The 20049-nt window shown below is 42.2% G+C and overlaps 3 protein-coding genes and 1 long non-coding RNA gene across 4 annotated transcripts in view; 1 reads left to right on the forward strand and 3 right to left on the reverse strand.

The window, feature by feature from the left end:
• LOC138961982 (type 1 phosphatidylinositol 4,5-bisphosphate 4-phosphatase-like) overlaps positions 1-11100 on the reverse strand; it is a 27495-nt gene extending 16395 nt beyond the window's left edge. The window contains exons 1-8 of the mRNA XM_070333671.1: positions 11001-11100; positions 9873-10057; positions 9232-9338; positions 8738-8837; positions 8280-8329; positions 7768-7858; positions 5273-5327; positions 31-2444 (exon numbers count right to left, since the gene is read on the reverse strand). Coding sequence (XP_070189772.1) covers positions 2359-2444; positions 5273-5327; positions 7768-7858; positions 8280-8329; positions 8738-8837; positions 9232-9338; positions 9873-10057; positions 11001-11091 — 765 coding nt within the window. The 5' untranslated portion in view covers positions 11092-11100 and the 3' untranslated portion in view covers positions 31-2358. The remainder of the gene's footprint in view (positions 1-30; positions 2445-5272; positions 5328-7767; positions 7859-8279; positions 8330-8737; positions 8838-9231; positions 9339-9872; positions 10058-11000) is intronic.
• LOC138962316 (uncharacterized) overlaps positions 1-20049 on the reverse strand; it is a 118099-nt gene that overhangs the window by 52724 nt on the left and 45326 nt on the right. The window lies entirely within an intron of this gene.
• On the reverse strand, positions 11895-13547 carry LOC138950248 (uncharacterized). Its single transcript, XM_070321983.1, has 2 exons — positions 12344-13547; positions 11895-12056 (listed from the first exon to the last, which is right to left on the reverse strand). Exons 1-2 carry the CDS (start codon positions 13109-13111, stop codon positions 11895-11897), a joined length of 930 nt encoding a protein of 309 aa, XP_070178084.1. The 5' UTR covers positions 13112-13547.
• LOC138960896 (oocyte zinc finger protein XlCOF6-like) lies at positions 17924-20043 on the forward strand. Its single transcript, XM_070332564.1, has one exon. It carries the CDS (start codon positions 18053-18055, stop codon positions 19883-19885), a length of 1833 nt encoding a protein of 610 aa, XP_070188665.1. The 5' UTR covers positions 17924-18052; the 3' UTR covers positions 19886-20043.

Consider the following 20049-nt stretch of genomic DNA (forward strand, 5'->3'; position numbering starts at 1 on the left):
GGCAAAACCCATACGACTCACATGCTTGACCTTGACCTTTACATGACCTTGACCTTCGGTCAAGGTCAAATAACTAAACCTAGCAATGACATCATACACTAAGAACTACTTTACACATTTTTCCTACCAAAATACATGTGACCTTGACCCAAGGTCAAGGTCATCCAAGGTCATGCAACACAAAGCTGTTAATTCAAGACATAGGAAGTACAATGGTGCTTATTGGCTCTTTCTACCATGAGATATGGTCACTTTTAGTGGTTCACTACCTTATTTTGGTCACATTTCATAAGGGTCAAAGTGACCTTGACCTTGATCATATGTGACCAAATGTGTCTCATGATGAAAGCATAACATGTGCCCCACATAATTTTTAAGTTTGAAACAGTTATCTTCCATAGTTCAGGGTCAAGGTCACTTCAAAATATGTATACAATCCAACTTTGAAGAGCTCCTGTGACCTTGACCTTGAAGCAAGGTAAACCAAACTGGTATCAAAAGATGGGGCTTACTTTGCCCTATATATCATATATAGGTGAGGTATTCAATCTCAAAAACTTCAGAGAAAATGGGAAAAATGTGAAAAATAGCTGTTTTTTAGACAACATTTATGGCCCCTGCGACCTTGACCTTGAAGCAAGGTCAAGATGCTATGTATTTTTTTGGGGGCCTTGTCATCATACACCATCTTGCCAAATTTGGTACTGATAGACTGAATAGTGTCCAAGAAATATCCAACATTAAAGTTTTCCGGACGGATGTCCGGACGTCCGGACGAACGGACGGACGGACGACTCGGGTGAATACATAGACTCACTTTTGCTTCGCATGCGAGTCAAAAAAGCGTCTGGGGATTTCATACCCAGGAACTCTCATGTAAAATTTCATAAAGATCGGTCCAGTAGTTTACTCTGAATCGCTCTACACACACACACGCACAGACACACACACACATACACCACGACCCTCGTCTTGATTCCCGATCCCCCTCTATGTTAAAACATTTAGTCAAAACTTGACTAAATGTAAAAATTGAGTTTTGGTGTGTATTTGTTCCAAATTGTATTACAGTAATCAAGGAACATTTTGCAATGAAAAGTATGTTGTAGCCCTCTGCTATCTCTCTGCACTAAACCATTGTACTTCAGTATCACTCATGTTACTTTTAGCTTTGGCAATAAGCAGTGAAAGAATGCAGTATTGCTAAAACAATATAAAATAATATATATTATGATATTACTGTGGGATAAAGGCAGATTTAAAAAAGGCAAAGTACACACAGTAAAAGGTACAATGTATCAACTGACCTGCCAAAGTGAGGAAAAGCACACCAACTCTAACACAACCATTAACAACTCAACTTGACTAAAACAGGAATGTTTTAAGCAGTTTTGCAACATTTCAAAAAGATAATAGCAAAGTTGTTGTCAACAACAACAACAACAACAAGGTCAACAACAACAACAAGATGGGAATTAGGGATTGGGGAGTGACGAGGGAGCCGGTAAGGAGGAAGAGGAAAACGATCTTAACACGAAGAAAGAAAATGTATGTAGGCTGACTACTGCCATAGCCTTACCTTATCAGTGATTTCATAATTGTAACGCGTGTTCGAATGTTAAAAATTCAAAAACAAGGAATCGTGTGCTGAAGACGTATATGATGCCAAAGACATAGGTTTACATGCTGACTTGAAAAAAACCCACATTTTGCATGTGTTTGCAGATGCTATTCAGTTATGATGAGCGGTGGTTTCTCACAAATGATAATCACACACACAATTATTAGTTACTGTACTCCAAAATATCACACAGAGCACAAAAAGCCAAGGTGAACGGTTCAACATACAGCAACAAAACACAAAACAGTACAACTGTCAATGACATTTCATGAAGCACCAAGGAGTATCATAACTTCAGTCAGCCGTGTAAATTGTATAATGGTGATGGCATCAGATACACACATGTGGGTGTATAAACAAAACTCTCAGGACTCACAAACACATGCACACACGCACACTCACAAACACACATTCTCTGCTGACAACCAGTTAATATCTGTGTACCTTAAAGCTAATTTCAGACAAGGAAAAAGACGATAATCATCAAATGTACATCAATGCTCTTGCACTCAACCTTGTAAAACGCTGTAAATGTAAAGCAAATTTTACCTTTATTGTGAAAATTGTGTTTTCTATATTTAATAAAAAAGGCCTAAAAGCCCATGATAAAGCAAGTGCAAGCATACGGCCGGCATTCAAAAACATTAGCATTACACTTCCATTTTTCTTTTTGTGACCCTGCTTGTTTATCAAGCTACCATAACTTAGTCTGCATGGTTCCCCACAACTGAATAGGATCAATGTGAAAGGACCACTGCGCTTGTTCGAATGTTCAGATACAGGAAACCTCGGATCATCATGAGGACACCCGCGACAAACGCTCCTGCACACACACACAATAAAAAGAGAAATAGTAAGAGCCTGCAAAGTTTGCTTTCAACATCATTATTACTAATCTCGAAGACCTTTATAGGTCAAAGCTGTGATGTTTTTCTTTTTTTTCTTTCTTTTTCTTATATGTTGTTACATCTTTCTGATCTTATATTATTAACGCTCTAAAGTAGAGGGCCCCAAAGGGTTTAAAATCGTGATCGTGATTGGCGTTTTTTTACCTTTCTGTGACCGTGATTGCCGAAATTTCCATTTCTGTGATCGTGATGGGACTTTGCCCGTGATCCGTGATGACAAAAAAATCAAGTCTCGTGATCGTGATCGTCATTTGTTTTCGTGATCGTGATGGGCATTATTGCAAAGCATTTTATTTTCAACGTACATTTTTCACAGCTGTATCACTCTATGATCCTCTATTCGTCAAGGAGCCAAGCCCGATTGAAGGGAAGCAACAACACATTCAGAAATATGATTTTGACAGCGATTGCTTCCCTTTAAGAGAACCAATCACACAAAAAAAGAGATCCAATCAGAAGGCGAATTGCAAAAGTCTGCCAAACTTCATCCAATGGAAGGGCTTCGTGATAAAGTTTTGAGTGCATTCAGTCAAATTCGAATTCGAAGATCAAAAATGGCGTGCAGCGGTACTGTCATCGAACTTTTGTTATATTTTGTGGATTCAAGCCAGACCAAAGCAGGCGGCGAGAATGCCTTCCTTGATGGAAAGGTCAGGCTACGGGTCCGTCTTTCCGAAGACGAAATGTCAAGGTATGTTGATCTATTCGGGGCCGGACTAGGTAAGTACTACAGATGGGGGTCCAGGGGGCAAAGCCCGGTGGGGGTTGCAAGGGGGCTTCGCCCCCTTGAAGCTGAACGTTTTTTGATGTTTCTGGAGGGAAAGGAAGCCTCTTCTTGAACAAAAAAGGTAAATTCGACAGCAAGCTGTATAGGCAATGAAGAAGAATTGAGATTGTAAGGACTCATACTTTTCATCACAAAAATCGTTGAAGAAAAATGTCTTTCGAAAGGGGGTGAGAGGTGCGATTTCTCCTCGGATTTCATGATGATCCAGATGCAACCCCCCCCTCCCTCCCCCACAAAAAAAGCGTTTGGGAGGTACATGCTTAAGCCAGAGGGAGGGGGGGGAGCCCGCAACCCCTGTAACCCCCCCCCCCCTAATCCGGCCCTGTCTATGTTGCTCTATGACTGTTCTGAATGTAGGCAAAGATCTTGAAATTTGTTCAAGATCTTTGAGTTTGATTGAGATCACTGACATTGTCGACATTGCCACGTCCGGCTGTCACTCGCTCAGTGTGACCTCGACTGGCTCGAGTCTGATCGAGTCTGCGTGTAGCCAAAACCGAAACTAGAAATGTGTTTTTCATCCCAGCAACGTGGACACGCTTGGCATAGATTCTAATTGTCGCTTTTTTGCATTAAGCTTGGATTTATTTTAGCGCCTGTAAACTTATCAACAATGGGTTAAATTCAGGAACTATGGCGGGGAGACGTGCCAGTTTGGGTCACTTGATCCTCATGTCAAAGTCGATCAAAGTCATGTTCGTTGGGGATTTTGTTATTATAGACTCTACCATCACACATGCATGTACTTTAATTTCAATCAACCCAATAGTTTTTGAGAAAATGGGTTTAAAAGATTTCGCTCTGGAAATGTGAAATTGTGGAAGTATATATTCATGTGTGTGAGTGAGGGTGTGGGAGTTGAATGTGTATGAGTGTATATTCCTTCACCCACCTTCATGATTATTAGACTGACCTTTAGTCAGGATTATAGACTCTACCATCACACATACATGTACTTTAATTTCAATCCACCCAATAGTTTTTGAGAAAATGGGTTTAAAAGATTTAGCTTTGGAAATGTGAAATTGTGCAAGTATATATATTCATGTGTGTGAGTGAGGGTGTGGGAGTTGAATGTGTATGAGTGCAGGGGCGGATTAGGGGGGGGGGGGGGGGGGGGGGTTACAGGGGTTCCGGACCCCCCCCCCCCCCCCGGCTGTCAAAAAAAATAAATTAATACTAACTTTAAAAGAAATAATGAGTGGCTGCTGACACCAGTTGATCATGTTTAAAATCAAGGATAAGCCATAAATTGTTCATAAAATAGCTAAAACTCTTCAGCTTCTGGACCCCGGGTTGTAACCCCCCCCCCCCCCCCCCCCCTCTGGCTTAACTGCTCCGCCCCTGGTGTGTATATTCCTGCGAGTGTCTGCATGAGAGAGAGAGAGAGCGAGAGAGAAAAACAATGAAAACAACATTCTTGTTACTGATTACAAATCATGATATGAATTTCTATGTGTGAATGAAAGAGAATTCAAAAAAATTAATAAAAAAGTGCAACAGTTGTCACTTTGTGTTGAATAAACAATAGATCCAGAGGAGCGAATAACTGTGGTTGTGTTTACTTTGACACGTGCTTTCTGTACCTGCAACTTTTACCGTGACCGTGATTTGCCACTGGTGTTCGTGATCGTGAAAACAAAAATCAAGGTAACTGTGATCGTGAAAGCTAAAATGTCCCTTCCCGTGATCGTGATGATACCCCCCCTTTGGGGCCCTCAAAGTAAGCTGATCAAATTCAACATATTTGAAATCTTCAACTCAGGAACAAAATTTCTGATTTCCTCCCTTTGTTTTGTTCTGAGTTTGTGTCCACATGAATAGTAATTATTTTCAGAAAATGAATTCATATTTCTGATTCAAGTAACAAATTGAAATAAAAAAAGACAGATGTATTATCTGAGCAAGGAATCAGTTTGCACTTGCAAAAAAAGAAGATGTTCAGCATGTACTCACCAATCCAGGCCACATATATTCCACCATGTGTATGCGCCATCTCATATGTACCAACCTGAAATCGATGCATACAGCATTATTTCAAAAATCTTTAAATGAAAAAGATGCAATTTACACAAGAGAGCTTGCTTCAGTTGACCAATCAACTCCCTCCAACACCCCCCCCCCCCCCAACACCCCCCTCCACAAAAAAAAATCCCACACAAAAACAACAACAAACAAGTCGCGTAAGGCAAAAATACAACATTTAGTCAAGCTCAGTCGAACTCACAGAATGAAACTGAACGCATTGCATTTTTTCCGCAAGACCGTACACTCGTAGCATCGTCTGTCCACCGCTTGTGGCAAAGGCAGTGAAATTAACAATCCAGAAAAGCGCGGTAGCGGTTGCGCTGAGGATAGCACACTTTTCTATATCTCTATTCTTTTTAACTCTCTGAACGTGTTTTTAATCCAAACATATCATATCTATATGTTTTTGGAATCAGGAGCGGACAAGGAATAAGATGAAATTGTTTTTAAATCGATTTCGGAAATTTAATTTTAATCATAATTTTTATATTTTTAATTTTCAGGGGAGTTATGCATGGACCGAGACAACTAAAGTCTCTGACAATGAAGAAGTTTGAGACTTCATTGTCTGAGACTTTGACAAATCGAAAATCGCTATGCATAGAGCGAGACTTCACCTCGGACAACGAAGTCTTGGACAACACGCCGGTTGTCTCAGACTTTGAGGTCAAACTATTTTTATACAGGGGATTTCCAGTCAGTTGGTACTTTCAGTTCCCATTGCGCATGCTCAGTTCAAGTTCCAGCATCCGCATCATCTTTCAAGATGGCTATGTTCGATGAAAACTCCGAGTCGCAGGAAAGCTATACAAATACGGCTAAAAGAGCCAAGAAACCAAATTTTTCAGATCAGGAGATGGAGGTTCTAATAGAAGAAGTGGCTTTGGATGCGAAGCTGCTTTTTTCTTCGTTCCAGAATGGCATTACAAACGCCAAGAAGAGATTTGCCGCGGCGTGGCTTCGCATCACCACGCGGGTCAATGCAGTAGGCGCCCGCCAATGGGCGCACACCGGCAAAGGCGAAGGCAGCCATTTTTGTTTGGGTTTGAGTCAAAGCCGTCGCTTCGAATTTTCTATCGTGCCGTTCACTTCTCCTATCACATCGTCCACACTAATTTGAATCCCTTGTACATTTACGGATTCATCTCACACATCTAACGCGTATGTGAGACCATTCAATTCTCGATTTTCAGTAAAATACCGTGACTGCCCGTGGCTACTTCAATGAAAGTCAGACGATTGTCCGCCGAAATCGTGGGTGTAAATTTGAGCCCTTTAGTCAGCGCTTTAGTCAGTGGACTTGGCATTGTCTCTGTCCATGCATCGCTGACAACGTGTTTTAGTCACTGACTTCTGAAAAAGTCTCTGACTTCGCTTATTGTCTCGGTCCATGCATAACTCCCCTGAGCTTGTTTTTAATCCAAATATAATATACTTATACGTTTTTGGAATCAGAAAATGATGAAGAATACAATAAACGTAATTTTGGATCGTTTTATAAAAAAATTATTTTAATTAAAATTTTCAGATTTTTAAGCCTCCAAGCTGAAATGCAATACCAAAGTCCGGCCTTCGTCGAAGATTGCTTGGCCAAAATTTCAATCAATTTTATTGAAAAATGAGGGTGTGACAGTGCCGCCTCAACTTTTACAAAAAGCCGGATATGACGTCATCAAAGACATTTGTCGAAAAAATGAAAAAAACCGTCTGGGGATAACATACCCAGGAACTCTCATGAAAAATTTCATAAAGATCGGTCCAGTAGTTTACTCTGAATCGCTCTACACACACACACACACACACACACACTCACACACATAGTACACCACGACCCTCGTCTCGATTCCCCCCTCTATGTTAGTCAAAACTTGACTAAATGTAAAAACACATGTTCCCTGTAGTGCAAAATATTTAGGACAAAGTAAAACAATGTCAAGCTTCTCCTTGGAATTGTCACAAATGCGTGAAAATCTGCATTCTCAAGACATCCACTTCAACACTTGTAGAAATATTTCTGACCTCATGGTCTGATTTGTTTGTTTGTTTGCTTAACGCCCAGCCGACCACGAAGGGCCATATCAGGGCGGTGCTGCTTTGACATAATATAACGTGCGCCACGCACAAGACAGAAGTCGCAGCACAGGCTTCATGTCTCACCCAGTCACATTATTCTGACACCGAAAAAACCAGTCCTAGCACTAACCCCATAATGCCAGACGCCAGGCGGAGCAGCCACTTGATTGCCAATTTTAAAGTCTTAGGTATGACCCGGCCGGGGTTCGAACCCACGACCTCCCAATCACGGGGCGGACGCCTTACCACTAGGCCAACCGTGCCGGTACCTCATGGTCTGATATTGGCTAGGCTACAAGAGAGCCTAACTTGAAGTAATCATTGTCTTCTGAACATAACATTCAACCTACCGTGACACCGATTCCAGCACAAAGGAACATCAGGCCTATGACAAGGCAGATAATGCCTCTCTTTCTGGCATAGTTGACACCCACAGATGATCTGTATGCAATAACAAGGAGAGAAAAGTCAAAATGTTTCCATGCATGACAAAACAGGTGTGTGTTATTAAACCATTACATTTTGTATATCTGGAATGAAGTATGTTAAACATCCCAACCTACAAGGACAACAAGTTGCACAGTAAGCGGCTGAATACCACCCTCCCCCCCCAAAAAAAAAAACCCCACCCAAGTACACAGTTAATCTGATCACATAGTTTGATTTTTGACATATAACATTAACCTGCTACTGTCATTCATTAACAGTGAACTTCAAATTCAAGCCCAAAACAAAACTCAATTTTTCATCAATTTCATCTCTCCAAGCCCTAGGCAAAACTCAGATTGCATTAGTAGTATTTGTAAGCAAGGCACCGAGACTATGAATATTAAAGAACGCAATCTAGTAACTGGAATCTTACACTTTTCTGCAATGTGGACATCTGGCAAGAACTGTCAATCCAAAGTTGAACTGAAAAGAAAACAAACATACCCACATAAAACACAGCCTCCATCCTGCATTGAAATATGTACAACTTGTAGAATGCATGCAGGCAAAATATTTTGTAGCTATAAAAATAGTATAATGAGTATCAACAAGTCTTTAAGTAATCTTGCCTGATGATCACCTTCCTCAATTATATTACAGCAGTTAGTCCCTCACATGAACGGACACCCTTTGGCCATTGCAAACCTATCCGTACATTGCAGGTGGCTGGTCACGACGTCAGATGTGCGTCTGGTCTTCCTTAAATTCACTCACAACTGACTAGACTACTATGATTCAATGGTTACTCAGGAATAACAAAAAAAGACATGAATCCCATAAGTTTTGCTTCTTTTTTGTTTGTCCTTTTTGTTTGGTGAAGCTTGCACTTACTATGAAAATTTGCTGGCAGTACGCACAGGCTACACGTCTTGAGTCTGGGGAACGAATTGATGACACCATTTGTGGGGTAGCAACATTGATGATGCGGCGACTGAAAATTGAAAACAAGGTTACCGTTTATGTAATAAATGAATAGATGTATACAATGCTAGTCAATTTGAATTTAAAAAACAATCCCATGGTTTTTTTTATAAAAAAAATATAAAAATAAAAAATATATATATAAATATAGGTTCCCGTGTCCAGACTGCCCATACTTTTTCCTCCCATCCCTACAACTTTTTTTGACCCTTCAAAAAGAAAAAGAAGAAAAAAAAAGAAGAGAAAATAAACCTGATTTGCACACTGCTACCCTTCACCCACATGTAGCAGACACAACCAGCACGAGTTGTAACCAATGAAAAGCTATTTCAGAAGAAAAAAAACTTAACTACTAAAAATGAAACAAATCACCATTTTTGTTGTCCTGTAGTAAAAATACATACCAGTTAGCTCTTGGACAAGCAATGCGCTGTGCAGTACTGCGACAAACCAGCAGACAGTTGCAGGGACAGCGAACATAACGCTTTCCAGGTGGTGGGGCTTTGATAGGCTGTAACAAGGAAACATTCCAACATTAGAGACACCAGAAAGGGATAAGACAGCAGGCAAAATATTCTATCCAGGCAAACAATATATATACAAAGTCTGTATCAGCCTTAAAACAAACGCAAAGGGCCTATTTACAAATACAAGCACTTTTACTTATCTATCAACAAAATGCCTATCTAAGTTATTCAGTTAGGCAAGTCTACTCCAAGACAGAAAAATTATGTTTGTTTTTTACGTGACCTCTGCTCCCACTTTTCACATGATATATATATGATTGAGAGCAGTAGAATGGACTCTCTACAGCAAAACTGCTAAACTATGAGTTACAGTGGTACCCCCTTTTAAGACCTCCAAAAATCTGAGAAAATCAGGTCTTAAAAAAATAGGAGGGAGTCTTAAAATGGGGGTACATTTACAGAGGTTATTAACGGAACATCTGAAAAGTCAAGGTCTTGTATTGGGGTGTCTAACAAGGGGGGTTCCACTGTATACATTTATGCTATGAGTATGATTGTGACGTTCAGATCCACAGTACCGTGGCCTCCTGACAGACTGAACACTTGACAACATGTAGGTGCTGCTTTCCCTCAATGTTGATCATGGCCTGACACACGCGACAGTTGATCATGGGGATGCCACCTTGTGGCGTTGGTGTGTATGGCGGCGGCAACTCATCAGGACCGATGGGAGGAACACACACCTCTGTTCCTGGTGAGCCTGCTGTGTAAGCAATTGTCGCAGTTAAAACAGTGTTGTACATATATGCATTAAAGAATGGTCAGACACAAGTTAGTACACATACATACACAAACAAAAAATACTGCACATATAAACACACGCACGTCAATGTGTTACACATGGACACAAACTCAATATTGTCTAAATTCACACACACATATATATATATATATATAAATGCCTGTGTCAGCAATCAATGTTTGCAGAAAAAACAGCGTTGTAGTTTGTACGTACACATGCATGCATTTTAAAAAGTATGGCAAGACACAGCTAGCATAGTACACAAATAAAACATACTGCGGCACACACAAATACGTGCATGTACACCAATGTGGTACACATGGACACAAACTTAAAAATACTGTCTGTATACAGTTTCACATATATGTTGCTATAGCTATAGAAGTCTAATTGAACACCATGCAAAACCATGTCTGTATTATTTGTAGTTGTACTTGTAGACATTCACTAACAAGATACATACACTGAGTCCCAAACTAACATTATAACAAGTAAATACACAAAATGATAACTATTTGGTTATGCTAACTTTTAGTTTTACACAATGCAGATTATTCTGCAATTGCACATTTTTATGCAATCATTCATTGTCACATGTATGGCATTACAATATTGTTCTATTGCTTTGAACTTTGAAACTCCTGTTGGCGAAAAACTTTATGTGATGAACACGATCAGGTTTATATCGAAATCTTCTGCATTCATGATGTTCATTTGTGTGGCCGCTCACACCAGAAATACGTAAAAACAGTGTATTTAGAGAGAAATCGACTTTCTTAGTTTCTAGACTAGCCGCTGGATTGCGAGTCAAAAAAGGCGGAACAACAACTTTGAGGAATGTTTTCAAGCAAACCGTCTTCTTCCCAAAACAGTCCCTTCAAATAAAACTGATCTGATTTCATACCAGCACTGTCGCCGCTTGGTGAGTACGGCGGAGGCGCAGTAGAAGCATTTTGCTCCGCGAGGAGAGGTGTTCGTTCCTCATCGTCCGCCATGTTTGTCTGGTACAGTGGTCATGTGATGCATTGCAAAGTCATGTGATCGTGTTTCATGTATGGTCTGCGCAAATTATATAAATCACTTTTTTGGTTCAAGCAAGTTTTGATTAAGGATGAGAAAGTTACATTTCATCCAGGTTTCCCCGGGAAAAAACCTCATAATAAAAAGTATGAATATAATGGGAACTAATGTACAGAAGCGTTGTAGTTTCTGGCTTTAAAATGTAGGCTATAAGTAAGGGAGACTGGGGCAGGGTGGGACTTTTTTTAATTTTTTTAATCAATTGCAATTTTCTAACACCTAATTTTCAAAATAAACACAAATACGATCTTTTTATAAACTTTATTGAATTAAAAACATAAAAACGTAACTTAATTTGATATTAAATATGCCATTTTTAAGCAAATAACCGTTGAAAATGAAACAAAATCCGGGGCAGGATGGGACGAAGTGGGGCAGGCTGGGACACACTGTGGGGCAGGGTGGGACTGTCCCACCCTGCCCCGTCCCACCCTGCCCCTGCTTTGTCCCAAACTGCCCCATACACAAAGTATACTAGTTGAGTAATTCAAAAACAAGAAACCATTTTCCACCATTATTAACCATTTTCAACGTAGAAGGTAATTTTTTTACCGATCGACCAACATAGTGACTTGCTTATTGACCTTTTGCCACAGGTAAAAATAAACCGTTCAGAAAAATAACACTTAAAAGTATGTTTAAGTAACATCCATGGCAGAAGAACCAAATCATGGTACCTTAGTAAGTTAGTACCTTGCCTTAAACCTTTGCCTTCCATTTATTCTAAACAAAAGTCACATTTGTATGATGTGGGGTCATCTATCTGGCCACACTGCTCATGGCACCACTGGTTGCACACGGAGCAGCAAATCCACGGCTCGTTCGGCTTGGACTTTCCCCATGACTCCAAGCAGAACATGCAGACCACGTCTTCATCTTCCTGACAGAACAAAATATAATTATATTTGAATTACTGTAGCAAAATATAACTGGTTCACTAACAGATTCATCCACTGCATTGAACACAGTATTTGTTGTTAGGTAAATAAATATGATTGTTCGCATATTTTGCCCATCTGAATGGAATTCCAGCTATACTCTGTCAAGGGAAAAATCAAATCAATCCAGATAAAAAAAGGTTGAGAAACTTACGAAACACTTAACATTTCGATACTCTCTTTCAAATATCTTTTCAATAAGTTATGACGACTAAACCAATTGTTTTACATGCTCTGGTTGTAGTTGCTGCTGTTCTGGCTGACCAGGGGGCTGCTGCTCTGGCTGATCAGGGGGCTGCTGTTCTGGCTGATCAGGGGGCTGCTGTTCTGGCTGATCAGGAGGCTGCTGCTCTGGCTGATCAGGAGGCTGCTGCTCTGGCTGATCAGGGGGCTGCTGTTCTGGGTGATCAGGGGGCTGCTGTTCTGGCTGATCAGGGGGCTGCTGCTCTGGTTGATCATCAGTTTCGGTAACCTGAAATCCTGCAGAGTCAAATGTGACCACACCAGAGCTGATTGCTTTTGACATTTCAGTCAGGAACTTCAAAAGGTCATCAAGATCCTGAAATTTCATCAGGACGCCCTTCCCGTTCGCGCTTGGCATGCCGTTCTGATTGCGTGAATGCGAGTCAAACAGCCAGAAACTGTCTGTGGATTTGTGTATCATCACGGATGTTTCCTTCAACACGAGTATCATGGATGGGAAGTTGTCAAATGCTCTCTTGATTGCTCCGCTCAACGAAAAAGCCTCACTGAATGACGGACCGAGACCAACCACGCCACATGCATGTGCAGATCGGGAGACATGAAAATTCTTATTAAAAAGGTTGATCTGTGCTGGTATATCCGACAGTTGAAGATATCCTTGTACGTTGTCTTCTTCATCATCCAACATTTTCTGGTACATGTAGTCGCCGAAAAGCAAAACTAGGTCCAGGTCTTCTTTCGTCCACGTCGACATGTCTTTGATCTCAGCATAGGCAACCGCAGAAGTGGCCATTCCAACACATTGTCTGCCCCTCGTTCGGTCATTAAATACACTGGATCCCTGATGGTAGGTTGCCTGTAGAACTGTTCGTGGTGTCTTTGATCTTCTTGCAGTGGCCTTGGCAGGTTGTGATGGCGCTCTTTTTCTGGACTGAGATGCTGTTTTCTCTGCTTTCTTTTTCTTTGCACTGACGTTTTCTTCAATGATGTTCTTTTCTGGTGTATCAGTGAGAATGCGACTGGATCCCAAAGGTCGTCCTTTACGCTTGCGAGAGTTTTTCGGAACACTAGCGTGTGGTCTTACATCTGCTGGTGCATGGGAGAAGCTAGATTCTACTTCTTCTACTGATATTGGAGGAGATGGTGGTTGTTCTTGTTGGAGAGGCGACGCTCGTGGTTGTTCTTGTTGGAGAGGCGACGCTGGTGGTTGTTCTTGTTGATGAGGCGGTTCTGGTAGCTGTTCTTGTTGGCAAGTCGGCTCTTGGGGTTGTTCTTGTAGGTGAGCCGATTCGGCTTCCTCTGCTAACTCTTTGGAGAACATCTCACTGTCAAGAGGATAGATTCCTGTGGCTTTGAAGCCGCTGATTATGTTTTCCATTCGGAAAGCTCTGGGATATGCACTCCCAAGAATGGTGGACACATGATGAATCGTGGTCCTCGTCCCCGGATGCATGTACATCCACCTTGACAGGGCCTTGTTGTATTCAGTTTTCAAAGGCCCGAACACTCCGACATCAAGGGGTTGCATCCGATGTGTACAGTGTGGTGGAAGGCTTAATAGCACCACCCCCTTCTCCCTGCAATGGTTGATAGCTGCCAGGGAAATGTGGGACTCGTGGTTATCCAGTATCAGCAAGACCTTGTTGTCAGGCGAACAATTGACATGCTCAGTAAAATGTTCCAAACATTCCACAAACAGAGACTTTGTCATCCAGCCGCCAGAACGTGAACCCAGTCCTTTTGTCCCTGGAGGTGCATTTATTGTCATATGGTCATGGAAATTCACCCGCGGAAATATCAGACAAGGCGGGATGCTGTTTCCAATGGCATTGACAATTGCCAACATAGTAACAAGTTCACCTCTCTCCTGTGACACTACCTGAGACACCTGCTTTACTCCCGACTGCGCCAAGACTTTAGTCGGTTTTAGGGACGTCATCAAAGCGGTTTCATCCGTGTTGAATATCCTGTCAGGGGTCAGGGTATGCTTTTCGTAGAGATGTTGAAGCTTCTTGAAAAACTCGTCAACGTTGTTTCTGTTGAACGCCATCATCCTCGCCAAGCTGACTGCTTCTGGGATTCGAATTGATATCTCTGGATGCCTTTTGCGAAATGCCAAGACCCAGTCTTCACCTGCACGTTTATTCCTTGTCCAGCTTGGAGGACAGACTTTTAGGTTTTTGTTTGCGAGATCAAATGCGAGTGATCTCAAAGTCATTGAATCGATAGGAAATCCATACTTTGAAGCCTGGATTATGTATTCCACCAACTCCTGTTCTTCGGCATTCGTAAAGACTTGTCGAGTGTTGCACTGAGATGTCAAGGAGGAGATTTTGCCACGGGACATCGCTCGCCCAAGGCTACTTTTCGACACAGAAAACATCCTTGCAGCCTCGCGAAATGACAAACCTTCTTTCACAGCTTCCACCGCATCCTTCATATTTTGCACTGGTTTTGAAGTCCATTGCGTCTTTCTCTTGTATGTTCTCACCATCTGAAAGTCGACAAAAGATTTAAGACAAACACTACACAAACTACAGAGAGAGAGAGAGAGAGAGAGAGAGAGAGAGAGAGAGAGAGAGAGAAAAAGAGAGAGAGAGAGAGAGAGGTTAACACAGCATGGTTATGCCAACACCGAATTAATAATACCACACCGTCTCTTTCTCTCTCTCTCTCTCTCTCTCTCTCTCTCTCTCTCTCTCTCTCTCTCTCTCTCTCTCTTTCTCTCTCTCTCTCTCTCTCTCTCTCTCTCTCTCTCTCTCTTGCATAACACCAATGTTACACAACTTATCAACTTTTAATAATTAAAGACATAGACAAACACTCTAAGGGGGCAGGGTGGGTCAAAGCTGGGGCAGGGTGGGACAGTCCCACCCTGCCCCAGCCTTGTCCCACCCTACCCCGTCCCACCCTGCCCCAAGGCGGTTAATTTGATAAAATGAAAAAATGGCCACAGATCTAACGTGTAAACATCTTTGAAATGTTCGATAAATATGAGTGAATAATGACATAATCTGGTTATATATGGTTTAATAGGGTGCGTAAGAAGACATTATATACAAATAAGAAGTTTGTGACAGTCGAAAATTTACTTACAGTGCTTCTTTTCAGGCAAACATCGACTGCTGGCAAACGTCTGTGCCCACACCATTAACAGTTGGCGCCAGCCTGGCTGAGTAGTTTCCCTTCATGGCGGCAAATTCAAACTTTAAAAAAAAATCAAGATAACATGGCTAAATTGCGCTGTCCCACCCTGCCCCGTGTCCCAGGGTACCCCAGTCTCCCCTATAGGCTATCTAATGTTTGACCATGAAAAGCATGATTGGCCTTGGAGTTCAGCAAGTCTCATATTTGTCCTGTTTAAATTGAACATGATATGAAATTCGCCGACGTCTTTTTACTTTCAAGTGGGTATATAGACTGCACAAATATAGCTTTTAATGCTTATATGGAGTTCATTTGTTCTTTTATCCCACGTTACGTAACAGAGACCATCGCCGCGATGTGAAAAATGAACCCTAGACACTGATGCTATGCAAACTTGGTTTTTCTGTCCCCGGCCAAAACTAGTGTCTATTTGGGACATGACGTGTGTATATCATTTAGACTAGAATGAATACCCGCTTCGCCGGGTAGCCGGCTTCGCCGGGATGAAATACTTAGAGCCGAACAATGGACCCGCCAAGCTTAGGTCCCTCCCAGATTCGTAGAATGGGAACAGCACGAAAATGATTCAGTGGCCATAATGCCATTCCTGACCATATCGAGTCCCATCCTTGTCGACGAATGTAACCGTGTTAATCACCTTTGGAGGCGAACTCCACTCAAACAGGACTGAGCAAGTTATGGCTTCTCAAAGGAAGGCCAGTACATAAATTTACACAAAAGCCGCCAGACCACATCACAAACAGAACTGAACAATGCACAGGTGTTGCTCACATAGAGACACACACACACACACACACACACACACACACAAACACAGAGAAGCCGTATCTATAGAGAGATAGATGACAGTGTATTTTTCGCGTGGCTATAAATTGATTCAACCTTTGCACTTTTACAGTGAGGATAATTTACGGGTCCAATTTACGTTCTGGACACTGCGTTGACCTTCTAAAAATAGTAACAGTAACAGAACGCCGGGAATATCCGAAGACGCTCCACTCACACTATAGTGCACCATACGAAGGAAGGGAGGTAAACGCTGAAAACCTGGAGAATCATGATGAGAAGATAAGGAAGAGTTACTTATAATGGTGAAATGAACACAAAAACCAAAATCGATTCAGCGCTGCGCGCTGAGAGCACGTGTTGAAATATCTCATCGATGATATTGTGTCCGGGGTGTAGCTGAATACGGTGTCCAAATTTGAAAAAGATCCACCGAGAACTTTGGCTTTGGTGTGTCGGTATGGGGGCCCGGGTAGCTGAGGTGGAACCAAAATAGCTGAGGTGGAACCAAAATCGGTTCAGCGCTGCGCGCTGAGAGCACGTGTTGAAATATCATCGATGAGGTTGTGTCCGGGGTCTCTCTGAATAAGCCCACCAAATTTGAAGCAGATCCATCGAGAACTTTGGCCGTGCATGGCGAATACACAAATACACAAATACACAGATACACAGACACACAGACACAAGTCGTATATATATATACATAGATAAGATCGTGTCAAACGGCTGCAGTCGGCTGGCAGAGCCCCGGGACACTGATCAGAAGTAATTTTTCCACTGCGGCTCATGATGACCAAGTCACCAAGAAAACTTCCTTTTTGACTTAGTTGTTTCCTCTGTGATAAACATGATTTGAGAACGTACGCGTGACGCGGCTTTAATTCGGCCTGCGTCTTCAATTTGGACACTTTGATCCGTCTCAGTGGAAGTTCGGTAAGAAAGCACTTGCTTTTTCATGCATTGAAAAGCTCGCTTTCGATCGTATTTCAATATTTCAAAAAAAAGAAGAAGAAAATAACCAACAAAAAATTGAGTCAGTAAACCTAGCCGTATTAGGCTATTATCCAGGGCCGGACTACCGGGGGGGGGGGGGGGGGGGGGGGGGGGGGGGGTTATGGGGGTTGCGCATCTCCCCCCCCCCACCCCTAGCCTAAACATGTACCTCACTTATTTAAAACATTTTTTATTATTGTTTATTTTATGCTGTTTCATGCAAGGAGCGACCATTTTTCTATCTCAGAATATGACTTACCCATCAGCTTCAGGGGGCGAAGCCCCCTGACCCCCACAAGGGGCTCTGCCCCTTGACCCCACTAGGGCAGGGGGAACATCGAGTCCCCCTGGGCCACCACTGGCACCACATACACACACACACTCCTCTTAGCCTAGTCCGGCCCTGTTATCTATGTAACTTCAAACTGAAGTTGCTAACATCAGATGGTTCGCCCACTGCCAGTTTCTTCTTCTATGTCAAAAAATACAGTCTGGAAGATGTGTTGCCCTATCCGTTCCTATGACAACCCTCTCCCCCCTTCAACCCCCTTTCACTTTTACAGTATCTCTGACTTTTACTTCACCCTTACTTGTTTCGGAATATCACGACTCTAAGATGCGCCAAATGCGGAAGCGGAAATGAATGCTGCAGACGACGCTTGTCTCTTGCGGTGTGTTTATGTTGAGGATTGACAAGTTTACACGCTCTTGTTAAACTGCTGTATTATCGTTAAACCTATAAGATATTGATTATTTTGAATGTAACCCGTTTTGCTTTTCGGCTATAATGGATGAAAGCGAACCAGGCGTCAAATTTGAAGAAGATGGCCAACTTGTCTGTTGTGTGTGCGACGCGACAAGATCGTACCTGAACACCAACTATGTTTGCAGTAAGAACTGCCACAAACTTTTTGTCTTCACACAAGGTCTGGTGCTTGGGTCTATACTTCAGACTCTGTTTGGAGGTTTGGTTGAGCTTAAGGTCAGCAAAGAGAGAGAAAATGACAGCAGAAAATATGAGGGAACAAACTCCATAAATGTGCCATTGCCTGAATTGGAGACACATTTGGACTTGTCCAGTCACACAGAGAAAGAGAGTTATCGCCGATCTCTTCGGAATCAACCGTTATCAGCAGAGCCGCAAGTTCTGATGTATGTGGAGCCCATGAATAACTCCTTGGCCAGTGACCATGACAACGCATCTGATAAATCTGAATTTACCGAGCCTGTTGAATCAAAACCTCTTAGACTGAAACGTTTAAAGTCAGTGAAACATACAACGCGTTTGAAAAATTCTCACAATCGCATGAAAAGGACAGTGAAGCCAACAGAAGGTCGGATTTCTAGTCAACGTAAACGCAGCAGGTTTCCATGTGCCAGTAAAAAAAACAGAACTAAACCAGCACCACCGGTGTCTGAGGATGATACTGATGTTACAGAAGACTCATGTGGTGAATCTCCAAAGGAAAAAGAGCAGGAAGAACTTTCAGCCAGTGATATGAAGAATGGTATGGTAGAGAAACAGCGAGTAACATGCAAAAGATGTGGCAAGATGATCAGCAAGTCTCACTTGTATGTTCACTACAGAGCAATGCACAAAGACAACCTCTCGGATGTTTCTGCTTTGTCAGTTGCATGCTCAGAATGTGGAAAGATGTTCATGAAGAAACAAGCTCTGAATGCCCACAAACTGAAATGCCACAACCACAAATTCACAAACACTTGCAGCCACTGTGGCAAAGGGTTCGCTAGTCTCTTTGGCTTGTCCTGGCACATGCGGCAGGTTCACAAAGTGACAGTGAGGCAATGTGGAGACTGTGGGGAGACCTTTAAAAACCGGCGTGATTATAAAAAGCATCGACGCTACAAGCACACAGCCAACAGTCACGTCTGTCACATCTGTGGCAAGGGGTTCAAACTGAAGAATGCTTTGCAAGCGCATCTGGACGCACATGCTGGGGTCAAACTTCATTTCTGTGAAATATGCGGTGACGGCTTTGTTCGGTTTTCTTCCCTGTGCCAACACAGGAATAACTTACATGGGCCCAAAAAGTCAGAGCTGCCGTTCAAGTGTCATTTGTGTCCAAATACGTTCAGGCTACAAGCATGGCTTGATCGGCACATTGTTCAGAAACACAGCTCAGGTGTAGGAGAAATCAGCCAGGATTGTGAGATGTGTCAGAGTTTAGCAATAACTTCTGTTCCTTGTCCACTTCACGGTGGCTCTGCGAAGGATACATTCCCTTGTCCACAGTGCGACAAAGTATTTGCAAAGGACACAAACCTCAAGGTTCACATGAAACAACATCAAGAACCCAAATTCTCCTGTGACATTTGCCACAAGAAGTTTACCTACAAATGCAATATGATGAGACATAGGGACACACACAGTACAGAGAAACAGTTTCACTGTGACATATGTGCCAAGCAGTTTTGCACTAAGTTCTTGCTGGCAAGTCATATGCGCATGCACAACCAGGATCTCATGTTCAAATGTGAAATTTGTGGTAAAGGGCTGACTCGTAAGGACTACCTGAAGAATCACATAAAAAAGATGCATCCTTCCTATGCACAATGTCAATCATCTGATGTTGTTGCTGGCAGTAACACTGTCACTTGATAACCTTAGTGGTGAAGTGTGTAGATTTTGGTGGAGAGAAAAAGCGATATCTTTTATGTGTCTGTTTGCGTGTGTGCAACCTTGCCTGCAAGATGTGTGTTTTAGCTTTGTTGTATGGATATGTTCTTTTGCACGCTTAATAGGATGCAGGGGCGGATCAGTTC

The sequence above is a fragment of the Littorina saxatilis genome, linkage group LG1 (assembly GCF_037325665.1).
Source record: "Littorina saxatilis isolate snail1 linkage group LG1, US_GU_Lsax_2.0, whole genome shotgun sequence".
In the NCBI taxonomy this organism is placed as follows: domain Eukaryota; kingdom Metazoa; phylum Mollusca; class Gastropoda; order Littorinimorpha; family Littorinidae; genus Littorina; species Littorina saxatilis.